Source organism: Monodelphis domestica, chromosome 1 (assembly GCF_027887165.1).
Source record: "Monodelphis domestica isolate mMonDom1 chromosome 1, mMonDom1.pri, whole genome shotgun sequence".
Lineage (NCBI taxonomy): Eukaryota > Metazoa > Chordata > Mammalia > Didelphimorphia > Didelphidae > Monodelphis > Monodelphis domestica.
Genome location: NC_077227.1, coordinates 2,075,542 through 2,089,322, shown reverse-complemented (window position 1 = coordinate 2,089,322; position 13,781 = coordinate 2,075,542). Strand labels below are relative to the sequence as shown.

Sequence of the window (13,781 nt, the reverse complement as noted above, 5' to 3'; positions counted from 1 at the left end):
AGATCTTTGCTCCCGCCTCGGCTTCATTTCTCAGAGGAGGACCCTGAAGCTTCAGGACGCAGAAGGGCTGCCCAGGCTGGCGCCACCCCAAAGTCCGGGTGACTCCAGCAGCAGGCGGAATGGCGGAAGAGCCCCTCCGTCCTGCCGGAGCCAGGCCTCACGCAGACAATATGGCGGCACCAGAGGGCGGGAGCTTCCCCGCCCAGCCCGCACTGTGGCTCCACAGAAGAAAGGCCACACAGTCCTCTTCTCGGGTCTCGTGGTGTGGGTTGGTTAATAAGGGCTGATGCTGCACTAACCACCTCACTGACGCCTGAACAACGAAGGACATCAACATGGCACCCGGTGAACGAAGGAAGGCTGTCGGAGATGGGGCTCAAGGCAGGCTTCATGGAGGAGGTGGCCCCTGAGTCGGGCTTTGACAGTAGTTGGTGAAGGCACGTGCAGGTTGGGGGGGGGGCGGGGATGTTCAAGTGGCCCAGGAGTGGACCTTGAGCTGAGGGCGGGAACTAAGGCGGCAAAGGTCCATTGGAGCCAGGCTGTGGACGGCATTGAATGCCAAGCCAAATGCCCGATTAAGGACCAAAAATAGTCCAGAAGAATGAAAACAGCAATGGGGACATCAGAGCAGAGTGGTTGCCATGCCCAGAATTCCTGGAAAGACCCGGATTTTCTCCACCGAAGTTAAGTGGATTCATGGGAATTGGCACAAGCCCAGGAAGCCCAAAGCTGGCAGCGTAAAACAGTGGAAGCTGAGCTCAGAATCAGAAGAGAGCTGGGTTCCAATCCTGCCCCAGGCACTCCTGGCTCTGTGACCGGAGTAAGTCTCTGAACCTCCGTTTCCCCTCTGTAAAATGGCAATGATGGCTGCCATGGAAACGGGAGCTGTCCTTGGGCCAGGAGAAAGCTTGGAAGCAGCTGTGAGCTGTTGGGATCCCGGGGCGCCCAGCCCCCCTTCGGGTAGACCCACTGGGGCTGCCCCTGTGCCTCAGGCGTGTCGTTCCAGCCCTCCAGTCCGAGCTTCCTCGGTGGGGGAGGGAGGGAAGCAGCTGTTCCTGAGGCCCCTGCTAGGAGCAACCCCGATGCTGGCCCCCCTCCAGGAAACATGTGGGGGCTCGCCTGCGCCCCACAATGCCCTTCCAAGGGCTCGGCTTGACCCCCCACGATGCACTCAGACCCCAGCCTCGCCCGGTCCCTGCGGTGGTCTGTGGGAGGGAGGCTCCTTCCTCGGCCCTCTCGGAAGCCCCGCGAGAGCGGAGAACCTCGCACACAGGCCCGGACGAGGAAGGCGAGCTCGGAGCAGGGCAGGCACGTGGGGCCGCCTGGAGCAGCGAGGCCGAGGGAGAGACAGGGGAGCCCCGGGGCGGAGGCGGCTGTGGCTGAGGCTCCCCGAGGCGCCCTGGGAGCTGAGCCGGCCAAAGGGGCCTGGAGGGGGTCGGAAGCCCTCCGGGGGCGCCGGCTGGAGGAGGCCGCTGTGTGATGGAGCCCTCGGGGGCCCGGGGGGGGGGGCGGAGGTTGCCGGCTGGGTGATGGCCCGGAGGGGAGGGCGCAGGAGCCTGCAGGAGCCTGTGTGGTGGGTCCTCAGTGCCTCGGGCGCCGGGTGGGGAGGCGGCAGCCCCCTCCCTCCTTCCTCGGAAGCGCCCCCTGCTGGACATGGCCGGCCACGGACCGAGCGAGCCTCTTTCTGGGGTCTCCTTGTGGGCTCCAGGCTTGGCCCAGCCGCCCGGAGCTCTCCGGCTCCTCTGGTGGCACCCCGGGCTGAAAGTTGCTTCCTGGAGATGCACCCCGACGGCCGGAGCCGGAAGGGCACGCCCACACCCCCCCCCCATGTTCGAGCTGGGGGGAAGGGGACTTCCACGCTGGGAGAGCCCAGCCTGAAAGCGGTGTCTTCAGAGGAGCCCTTCGGCCCTGGAGAGCAGCGCTAGGAGGCCCCGCAGCATCCTGGGTTCTGCTTCCTCGGTGCCACACTCCCCTCTGCTCCCCTCCCCTCGGCTTGGGCTTTCTTAACCGCTTCTTAGCAGCTGAAGCCCTGGATCGGGGGAGAATAGCCGGGCCTTCCGGATTCCACTGGCCTTTGGAGGCCCTGTGAACCAACAGAAGGTGGACGGGGTACAAGACCCGAGTTCGAGTCCTGCCTCGACACATCCTGGTCACAGGACCCCAGGCAAGGGCCTTGGCTTCTCCTTGCTCCAGGCCAGGCTCCAAGACTGTGATGGAGAGGCCAGGCTTGTGGGAGCTCCAAGGCGGCCTGGTTGGCCTCGTCGCTTCCCCTTGAAAAGCAGAGCTTTCGCGCCCTTGTGGGCTGGCAGCGGGCTGCCCTCCGGCCTGCCGCTGGCATCTCCCTGGGCACGAGCAGGCATGGCGCTCTTGATGGCCCCTTTTCCTGGTCTTTCCTGCCTCGGATGGATGGCGGGTCCCTGCCATCTGGGCCTCAGTTTCCCCTTCTGCCACGGTGAAGCGGGCAGCCCTCCTCACCAAATGCCTGACTCGCTGTGGCTCTGCCATCTCTGGGCTCAGCAAGGGCAGACGGGAGGCGGCCCGACTCCTGAGGGGCACCCAGGCTGGGAGGGTGCAGCTCTCCCCTCTTTGGCAGGCACCTTCCACGGGCCCCCACGTCGAGGGAGAGAACCCCGAGAAGGCCCCTGGGGGGGCCTGCCCAGACCAGCTGAGCTGCTCATTCTCGTGCTTTGTGGAAGGTGAAGCTGTGCTGGTGCCAGAGGGGGGCCTCAGTTCCGCCTCTGCCCCTTCCTGGGGGCACAGCCAGGCAGGGCCTCCCCAGGCCTGTCCAGCCTGCATAGTTGTGGCCGGGCTCCCCCAGGCCTCGGTTTCCTCCTCCGTAGCTCTGTGCCGGCTGCTGCCCTGGAGGGAGCTCGCCTTTGGGGGGTCTTTTCCCTTGCAGGATGGCCCCCAGGACGGCTCTTGGTGGGAAGGCACCGGTGCCAGGGAATGGGGGCCCCGCTGAGTAATGAGTGCGTCAGGTGGTGAGCCTCCCGTCAGGCAGCCTTCTTTTCTGTTTGTCCCCTTTATTTGCTGTTTCTGTTCACAAGACAGAAGAGGGGGAAGGGGCCGGCCACCACGGACCTAGGACGGAGGGAGGGCAGCCCTTGGGAGCAGTGAGACACCCCCCACCCCGGGGGAGGCCTGGGAGGGGCTTGGCCTCACCACCACACACACCCCCCACCCCCTCCTCCTAGCCCTTTCCCAGGCCCTGCAGAATTCTGTGAAGCTCTGAACTTGGCTCATTCGAGGCGATTCCCCGGTGGGGGCTCCGGCAGGGGCAGCAGGGACTTGGGAGGCTCACTCCCAGGCCGGGGAGAGGTTCTGGGGCTGCTCAGCCTCTGCCGCCTCGGGCTCTCTTGTCCCCTCCCCTTCCCCCTTCGAGTCAGCAGTCAGGGCTAGGCAATGGGGGTGACGTGACTTGCCCAGGGTCACCCAGCAGTGGGGGGCGGGGAGGGGCATAGAGGAACCAGGACCCGGGTCTAGGCCGGGCTAGGGAACTAGGGAGTGAGTGAGGCCGGCCCTGGAGAAGGCCAGCGTGGAGGGAGACGCTCACTGGCGCCTCGAACAGTCCGGCGCTGGGACTCTGTCCTGAGCTTGGGGCGCCCCGGGGGGGGGGGCGGCCTCGGGGGCGGAGCGAGCTTGGGGTGCCCCCGGGAGCGAGCTTCGGGGCGCCCACACGAGCTGCCCTTTTCTTTTCCAGACGGCTGAGACGATGTAGGATCCGAGGCTGGACGGAGACTCCCGGAGGCTCGAGCGAGGCTGTCCTGGGCTCTCCTCCGCCCTTCACCATGTCCAAGAAGGGCAGCGGCGGCCGCACCAAGGGGGAGAAGCCGGACGCTCTGGCTGCCCTGCAGGCCGCCAATGAGGACCTGCGCGCCAAGCTCACAGACATCCAGATCGAGCTCCAGCAGGAGAAGAGCAAGGTAGGAGGCGCCAGAAAGGGCGCCCGGGGCTCCCCCCTCCCGCTCCAGGGAGGCCTCAGCCGCCGTGGCAGGGGAAGGAGAGCGAACCCTCTGCAGAGCAGTCCCGGCCTCAGTTCAGCCTCCAAGTGCGCTGAGGCTCAGCGGCAGGGAGCCGGGTTCGAATCTGCCTCCTGGTGGAAAGGATGAGGGGCCGCCTGGGGCGAGGGCTCCGTCTCTGCCCCGGGGAGCGCCTGGGCCTCGGGGGGCCTGCAGGGGAGTCTGCCCTGCTTCAGCCTGGCATCCACAGGCTCCAGACCCGCTCCCGAGGCTGGGCAGCCAGCAGCGGCTGTCCATGGTCCGGCGGGGCAGGGCAAAGAGCAGGAGGGCGGCTCCGACCGATCGCCTGGTTCTGCAGGGGCGGGGAAGCGCCTCACCCAGAAGAGTGAAGGGACCGGCCAGAGCCCCTCTGCTGGGCCGCGAGGCCCCGACCTCGCCCTCTGGTCACTCACAGACTGAGCACCACAGCTCCAGATTCCCAGGCAGAGGAGGCTCTGGAGCCACCCAGTGGTCGCCCAGCCCCTCCCCTCCCAGCCCCTCCCCTCTCAGTCCCCCTCCCAGCCCCTCCCCTCCCAGCCCCTCCCCTCCCAGCCCCTCCCTTCCAGCTCCCACAAAAGCAGCCGTGCCAACAGGTCTCCCTGCCAGGCTCCTGGAGGACCGGAGCACTCGCGGTCCCGGGCTCGGGGCTTCCTCTGAAGACCGAAGGGGCTGAGGGGGGAGGGCTGGGGAGGGCTGAGGGGGCCGGGCTGGCTCCCTGCTGGCTCTGTTTGGCAGAGCAAGTGGCAGCTCCAGGAGGGCACCGGGGGCTGGCACCGACGCCACGCAGGGCACATGGCCCCGCAGAGCTGGCCTCTGCTTGGGTGGCCCCTTACACAAGGGGGGCCGTGTGCACACGCGTGTCTATGCGTGTGTGTGCGTGGGGGGGCAGATCCAGCTGCCTAGGCGTGAGGAGCCCCCAAACCTGGGGGGCTTCTGGGAATGCTGCGCTTGTCCTCGGGGCACCCCCGGCAGTCAGACACGCACACGGATGCCCTCAGTCACACAGTGCACACATGGGCACACACACGTGTAGACTCGCTCACGCACACGCTCGTCCTCTGTTCTCAGAAATCGACACCTCCTGGAGCTGTCGGGCCGGGTCTCGAGTGTGACCCGAGGGCTCTCCGGGCACCCACAGGCTACCGCAGGGACTGCCAGGGCCGGCGCCAGCTGCCCCCCTCGGAGCCGCCCTCTCACCAAAGGCGCCAGTTGGGGCTCTTAAAGGGAGGCAGCTTAGGGCGGGCCGGCAGCCAAGGCCTCTCCCCACCCACTGTGGAGTCCTAAAGGCCGTCCAGGGTCCCGTCTGCCTGACCGCGCAGGGCTGTGGGGCTGCAGCACCACCCGGGCCTCCTGGGACGCCAGCGAAGGGCTCTGTCCCCGATGGGGCACCCCGTGAACTTGGGGTCACCTTAGGGCCCCCCGGCTGCAGAATTCGGATCTCCTCTCAGCTTTCCAGCAGGCGCCCGCTGTGCCCGCAAGAGAGCCGGCTTCCTTGCGGGTGGTCTCTACCCTGCGGGGCCCAAGTCGGAGATGAATCCTGCCCAGGCTCTGTCTCCTCAGAACCCTGAGCACCCACCCCGCACCTGCACCCGCGCCAGAGCGGCAACCGAATGGGGCGCAGCAGGGCTCGGGATCCTAGAGAGGCGGGAGGGGTTAGAGATGTATGGGGGAGGGAAGGAGGAAGGGAGGGAGGGGGACGGAGGGAGGGAGGGAAGGAGGGAGGGAGGGGAAAGAGGGGGACGGAGGGAGGGAAGGAGGGAGGGGGAGAGAGGAAGGAAGGAAGGAAAGAAGGAAGGGAGGGAGGGAATGGAGTGAGGAAGGAAGGAGAGAAGTGAGGAAGGAAGGGGGATGGAAGGAGGGAAAGAAGGAGGGAAGGAAGCATTTATTAAGCCCCTACTATGACTAGTACTGTGCTAAGCACTTTACAAATATTTTCTCATTGATCTTCGCAACAGCCATGGGAGGTAGGTGCTATTATGATCCTCATTTTTCAAGTGAGAGGACCAGAGACCCAGGGTTGCACAGCTAGTAGGTGTTTAAGGTGAGATTTGAACCCCAACCCCCCTGATTCTAAGGCCAACACTGTCCCCCACCCCTCAGCTGCCTCCCAATCCAGTTCCATATACCATCCAACAGTGATGGCAGCCTTCGTGCTGTCTCCTGACCTTCACTGCTTAGTGCCTGGGTCATCTCCAGGGCCATCTGGGCCCTTTGGTGTCTTCATCCATAGGGACGTGAGGCTGCGTGCTCACACACCCCATCCTCCTCTTCTCTCGTGCAGCCTTCCTAGTGTCCTAGCTGAACGTTGGTTATTGTCAGGCCTGACTGACCAGGGTCCAACAGAGAGACTAATGGGATGAGAGTGAGGTGGGTGGCAAAGAGAAAGCTTTACTGGGGGAAGGAGGGTCCGGGGGAAGGAGCAGTCAGGGAGAGAGGCACAGTGCCAGGACAGGTGGCTGCAGAGCCCGCTTGGGGGACAAGGGAATGGAAAGGAGGGGTGAGGAGGAGATCAGCACCAGCAAAGATGGCTGCCCAGTTCTCCATCTGAGTAGAGAAGGATGCAGCCCTTTATAGGGTGGTTGTCAGGGATGAGGTGACCCGTGTTGCCTCTATTGGTCAAGCTGGGCTACTTGGGTCAAGTTTACTGGATGGTCCCGAGGGGTTGGCAGTCTCAGGCACTGGGATGGGGGGAAGTTCCCAGGCTGATGGTCAGTGAGGCAGGAGGTCATTTGTCCAGCCAGGTCTTAGTGGGCTTTGTTACAGGTGCTGGGAGGGGGCTGTTCATTCTGGTAGGGATGGGAGGAAGAAGGGTTTGGTCTCCTGCCTGCCAGTTAGGATTTTCCCTCTCTCTGGACCAAGGGGCTGGGAGATGCCTTTTGGTTCCATTACAAGTAAAGTCAAGCTATTTTTATGGAGGATTTTTCATGGTCTGTGTGTGTGTGTGTGTGTGTGTGTGTGTGTGTGTGTGTGTGTGTGTGTGTGACAGAGAGAGATGAAAGACAGGAAGCAACAAAGACAAGAGCTTTGGATGGGACCTTCGACCTTCGGAGACAAACCTCTCACTTTACAGAGACAGAAATGACTTTCCCAAGATCCCACAGTCCGTGGCAGAACCCTAAACTGAACCGGGATCCTTGGACTCTCGTCTCCTGAGGGTTCCAGCTCTCTGCACTGAGTCAGAAACTCAGAGATGATCAAATCCAGACGTTGGGGGGATGGATTGAGAGTGTTTCGCTGTCTCGGACCTGGGACACAGATGGGCAGGAGCCGCTATAGCTAGGTGATCGGGGCCAGGCAGTGCCTTGGAGGCTGATTGTTCTGTTTTTGAATCTCTGCCATCCCCAGTGCTGCTTGGAGGAGCTGTGTGGGTGCCTTTCTTCATGCCATGGCAGGAATTTTATTGGGGTCCCCAAGAGCTCCCAGAGTGACCAGGAGAGCCTTTAGCTATTCATAATTACTTGGGGTTCGAGGGGCAAAGCATCGATTCCTGGGGGATGAGGGCCCTCCTGGCTGCCCTGGGGAGTCAGTCAGTGGGGCTGGTGGCCGGTCCAAGAGGCGTGCCACCTGACCACATGCAGGAACCACCAGTCTTCAGTAGCCAGCTTGTTCCTTTCCTCGGCCCCCAGGCCTTGCCCTGTGGGAGATCCTGGATTGAAATCTGGTCTCCGACACTTCTTTGCTTTGTGACCCTGGGCAAGTCATTTCACCCTTGTTGCCTTTTCTTCTGCCTTGGAATCACTGCACAGCAGCCCCCAGGGAGAAGAGCAGAAGCAGGATTGAAACTCGGATCACTGGTCTCCCTGCCCCCTGTGCCACCCCGTCTCCGAGGGGCACGTTCTCCCTCTGGCCATGGCTCCCTGCCTCAACCCAGTCTGGAGCAGCCTGGAAGCCCTGCGGAACTGTCCCTTGTGAGGACAGCATTGGGGAAGAAGTCTTGTTTTGTTAGTTTAGGGATGAGAAGTAGAGAGGCTGCTGCAGAAAGAACTGGAGTCTGAAGCACAGCTGAGAGAGTGTCAATTTTAAATGTTGACAGTTACAACCGTTTCTCCAGAGAACGGGAACGCCGAAGGCCCGCCAGCTTGTCAGGCCGCCGGCCGCCCTGCTCTCTGCTTATGGGGCTCCCATCCTCGGCCTGAGCCCCGAGGGCCTGGGAGCGCTTGTCCGGGAGGCTGCGTGCTGGACAGGATGAGGTACGTCCCAGGGCCGGACCTTCTGCCGGGTGACGGCCCTTCCAGGAGCAGCAGGAGTGGGAAGTTGCGGCTGCAGGCCCAAAGGCTTTGGGATGTTTAGGTGCGTCCTGGCAGACTGTGACCCTCTGACTGGCCCTGGACTGCTACTCCCCCAAGGGCTTCTGGCCTCTCTCTGGAATCTCCTGCCCCGGAGGAGAAGCAGAGGCCAGGAAGGAGCCGGGGTTTGCCCAGGGTGCTGCGGCTCCCCGTGAAAGGCGCGGGGCCCCCCAGCTCAGAGAGTGGCCTGAGCAGCTCTGCCACCTGGTTTTTCTGGGGTTTCCCGAGCCGTTTTGCCGGGGTCCCCAGAGCAGGGGGAGCAGCTGTCCCCCAGGGTTTCCAAACCCCATGTCTCCAGGATGTCTCTGCCGAGGAGCCGGCCTTCCCAGCCATCCTGTAGAAAGAGGCATGCAGTGACCATGCCAGCTGACCTGGATGTGTACACATATGAACATGTGTGTGTGTGTGGACATGCGTGTGTGGATAGAAGATCCTTGAAGGTTTGCCGAGAGTTAGACCAGTGTCTGGTCATCCGAGCCTCACCACACGCCTTCCTGAAGCCGCCCTTCTTCCCCACTTCCAGAGTCGGTCCTGGCCTCGGGGAGTGAGGCCGGCGCACACGAGCCTGGCACGTGCTGCGCTGCGATGGGGAGAAGTTTCACGTGTGGACGGGGCCATTGGCCTTGTGGAGGGTCCACGGCGGGAGCCGGCTGGGCTGAGAAGTGGCTGAGACAGGCCTGAGGATGGGAGGGCCCAGCGGGCAGCCGGGGCAGAAGCAAGGTAGCCGCCTCCGATGGTTCATTGGAGCCTGTGTGAGGCCCCGGTGGCTGGGGGAAGGGGAGGGGCTCTGGGGGACACTCGGGGCGCCGCTGGTCACAGCCCCGTCGTTACCCAGCTTGCTGTTGGCTCTTCACCTGACGGTCAGACGGGCCAGCTTTGGCCAGGAGGTTGCGTCTGGCATGGGGGGCAGCTGCTGAGGGTCTCTGAGAGGTGCAAACACACGACACAAGAATGAGTCTGGCAGCCCTGAGAGGGGAGAGCCGTCGCCGGGAGGGGGTGCAGGACTGGACCCAGGGGTGGCTGGGCTGGGGCAGGAGGCGCACCTCAGAGGCCGGGGAGGCAGGATCGATGCTGACCAGCTGCAGGCGGGGCCGGGGGAGAAGGAAGCGTGCACAGGGCCTCCGCGCTGGTCATCGGGTGGGACAGGCAGGACGCTGGTCCAGGCCTCAGTGGCCACAGAGACAAAGGATTGCTAAAATGTCGCCCACATTCAAGGCTCGGTGCTGACGCCATGGAGAGGTCCCAGGGACGCTGGCTCGGGGTCTTAGGGCGTCAGAGCGTCGTACCCTTTGGGGAACAGTGGTGGCGGGGTTCGATTTCCTCTTCCAGAGGGTGGAGGTGGCTGTGTGAGCAGCAGCGGGGCCCACAGGTGGCCGGAGGGCTCTAGGAAACCTGCTGGGCCTGGGTCGGGCTCCTGGATCCTGCCCGCCCCACTGGAGCTGGACAGGCTAGTGTCAAGGCAGGGGACTGAAGAGCAAAGTCCCCTCCTCCAGGACTGGGTGGCACTTGGCTTCCGCAGGGCCCGTTCTCTGGGGAGCTTCTGAGTGGCTCATTGTCTTGGGAGTCCTGGGGTTTGTGATCTCTAAAAAGGAGCTGTTGTCCGTGGCCCGGCACGGCTGCTGACGAGACAGAGAGCTCCCCAGCAGCGCCACAGCTGGGCTCCGTGCAGTGTGGACTCCCTCGTCCCTATGCCAGGCACTGGCCATTGTCTGCTCGGTACAGGGTCGGGCCAGCCTGATGCAAACCTGTCCATGTGGGCAGTGGGCCTGTGAGCTATGGAGCGTCTTCCTCTGAAAGAGAGAGCAGTGTAAGAATTGGAATACTATTTCTACCCAGATATATATTTTATAGTTTATTAGGAAGAGTAGACAATCCTTCCTCTGAGTAACCTGACTATGTGGTGTCTAGCCTGCAAGTCCCTTCCTCCTTCCCTTCACCTGCCTGCTCTGTTCCCGACCTCCTCCTTCTTCTTTCTCCTCTCGCTTCTCCCTCCCCTCAAGCCCAAAGCCTTGACTTTTATTGGCGTACAGCACATACATGGACTCAAAACCTGGCGCAACTGTGTTCTGTCCGGAATGTTTGAAGGACAAGTCAAGCTACTCAGGATGGGGAGGGGATGAACTTCCTGACACAATCCCCCTGTGATCCTTTGGGAGACCCGTCTCCCCAATGCATCATTTAAATATAACTATCTTATAACTCTAAATACCTTCTAGCTAAAAGTAATACAATATTGCATTTTTCTAAGAGGAAGTTACAATAGTTAGAGATGAGAGTAAAATACAAAAATCTGATTGATAGACGCATTGACAAAGTGCCAATTAGGGGGAAGTCCCCTTTGGCATAAGAGTTTACATTCAGACTAAGTATGTTCAACCTCCTTCAATTCAGTTTATTATATCCCAAAGTTCATTCTGGATCTTTTGATGCAATGTGTGGATTCTTCAGGTATCTGTTTAGCACCTTCTCCAAAAGGATCCACTTTCTTGATATGGGGTGTTGGCAAGTTTCTTTTCCTGAAATTTCTCCAAAAATTTTTAAATCTTGGATTTTAGGATAATTATACAATCCCCCTGAGAAGGGTGTTGACAAACACCAGAATCACACTGGGATACATGATTGAGTTATGAGGTGTATGGAACAATTGTCAAAACAAAAACAAAAAATAAACCACCCAAAAATATCCAAAATAAAAGAGTAAAAATAAATTCTGTATAAAAATAATAAGTAGTACAGAAATGATAAAAAGCAAAATAAAAATCTTACATGTATAGAATTCTGAGTAAAAAATAAAAAACCTGTAATAAGTCCTTGAATCAGTAACAAGGTCCAATTAAAGTGACTTATGTTCCACAAACCTAAGGACAATAGCACTAATACAGCACTTTACTCACTTTACTTTTACAGGACTACAGAAAATTGCCAAATTATAAGAGAGAAAGGGCTAAGTTTCAGCGGCAAATGGGAAAACCATTCCTTGGTCTGATCTTACCATCACTGTCAGTGATAAGGGGAGCCAGGATGATAGCCAACCTGAGGTACTTGACTCAGAGTATTGCACATGGAGTGTGGTTCAAGGGAGTCCTGCATCTTAACATATGTCCTCGATTCTCACACTAGGTTCAAGTCCTAATCCTCCCTGGATTGGTCTTGGTCTGTTTTGACCCTGTGCTACTTGACACTATATATTGGCTCTGTTGTTCCTTTCTCCTGAATCAGACACAATCATTTAACAAAGTCCCATAACATTTATCAATAAATGGCAGGTTGCCATAGTCGAAAGCCTTTGCATATGCATATTACTAGGGCTAATAGATACTGTAAACTTATGCTGTGAACTATGTCCTTTAAGGCAAAAAAGCATTAACACTGATCTCACGTTCTTCAAGCATCACCAAGGATAGGAAAAAAGAAAGAGAAAAAAATCAAATATCTTATCACAAACATAAAGAGAAAAAAATAATTGAAAAAATCATAATTTCACAATGCACATTCCATGTAACAATATCATGTTGTGCCAAGCAGAGGCACAACACAAAATGTGCTCACTCAAAAATGAAATTTATATCCCTCTTAACTTGGCCAGGATCCACGGTGTGAGTGTACATAATTTTTTCACCAGGTAAAAGCCTTTTAAAAATAGTAGTACAACAACTAATACAGATACTAAAAATTACAAAATCCCCAAAATTATAATTTATGACAATAGCAAACAAACCCACTATCATTAGGATTGACATGACTTGTTATGTGACATGTAAAAATTTATTTATCACAAATTCTACAGATTTAACCAGTCCTTGGCAAAGATATTTTAAAAAGTCTATTACCATCATTTCCAAAATTTGGTAAGAGAGAAACCCAGAAAAACCTCAGTACAGTTGATGAAGAATTACACACATAAGAAATGCATTTCGAAGCTACAAGGCTTCACAGGAAAAATCATTCCAACCTTCTGGATGAGGTTATAATACATCACAGGGTAACGCAGCCACTTAGGAACTTCCCTCCCTTTTGGTATGAGACTGTAACAGTGTAACAGAATTGTCTCCAATATGTCCCAACCATTTTCACGTGGAGCTGAGGACTAAAAAGTGAAAATCACTGCAGATATGTCATCCATTACATTTACAATAAATGCAGTGATGGGAAAATGCAACAATGTCATTTCACTCTACTTCAGCTACAAATGTACACATACCTCTTGTTACAAACAACTCAGAGGCAAGAAAATGATCAGTCGGGGGCAGGGATGCTCCCAGATATCTGAAAATCATGTCTGAATACCCATTAAAATAGATTTAAATTATTAGATAAATAAATTCTCCAAAACTTTTATACAGGTTGAAACCAGTTTGATGAAGTTCATCCATCATCATTTATTAACAATTAACAAAGAGAAAAAAGGAACAAAATGCTGTTAATGGGCTTTTGCAACGGTATTCTTCTACAGTGCAATCATAATCATAGGGGAGGTACAAATTAAGACACTGTATCAGAATTCAATTTTGATAACTTATGAAGTATTGACATTAAATTACATACATCTTGTGTTACAGAGACTTCATTCTGGGGAGGGGAACAAACTGCAACCGTTAACATAAAGAAGGCAATTAGGTCTGAAAAGGCTTAAAAATTCACCTCCAGACTCTTTGAGGTTCCTTCCCCTCCCAAGTACCATCATTCATCATATTCCCTTTGTCCACACCTCTGGGGTCCCCCATACTGAGGAGAGTTCCCACACTGAGTACCAATGTTTGGGTGTGAGTTTTGATTTGCCTCATTCAAATAACTATTCCTCCTATTACCATCATTATCCCTGAAGCTTCTATTCATATTTTCCTAATTCCTCTTCTTACAATTCATAATTACATGACCCACTTTTCCACAAAAATAACATGTTAGTGGTTGTTTTCTGGATTCTTGTAAGGGAGCTATGATCTCTCCTTGCTTTACCTTTACAACTGTTTCAGTTAATTCTTTTATTTCCTTCCTCAATGTCTCTACTAAAGTAGTGTTCTCTTAATTATTCTCACCCTGTTTAGCAGTCAATTCTTTTATTTCCTTCCTTAATGCTTCCACTAAATCAGTGTTGTCCTTCTCCTTCTCCTTATGTCCCTCAAAAGCATACACTGTCACTCTTTTTAAGTCTTCAAGGTCCATAGTAGGCCAATATGGACAACTAGTCATAAAATAATTCCTAACTACCTAACAACTGTTTCACAAATTGTATTCTGATTTGTCTAACATCCCTTTCCCTATCAAGATTGAGCTCAATATATATGCCTCCCAGCTCAGTAAGTCTATCCATAAACTAGGAGGGATTCTCACTGTCTTCTTGCTTAAGATTTTCAAATTTAGTTCATGAACCAGGCCTATCAGAACAAGCTCTCATAGCTTTTAGCAATGCATTTCTAGCCTGACATAGTTGTAAGTAATCTTGCTTTGAATTTGAGTTCCATTTGGGATCTTCAGTTGGCCAATGAGTTGTTCCCTC

The 13,781-nt window shown here is 56.4% G+C and overlaps 1 protein-coding gene across 5 annotated transcripts in view; it reads left to right on the top strand.

The window, feature by feature from the left end:
- JAKMIP3 (Janus kinase and microtubule interacting protein 3) overlaps nucleotides 1-13,781 on the top strand; it is an 85,998-nt gene that overhangs the window by 11,043 nt on the left and 61,174 nt on the right. For all 5 annotated transcript variants that reach the window (XM_056794889.1, XM_056794887.1, XM_056794884.1 and 2 more), the window contains exon 2: nucleotides 3,701-3,923. In XM_056794889.1, the coding sequence (XP_056650867.1) occupies nucleotides 3,789-3,923 (135 nt within the window). In that variant the 5' untranslated portion in view covers nucleotides 3,701-3,788. The remainder of the gene's footprint in view (nucleotides 1-3,700; nucleotides 3,924-13,781) is intronic.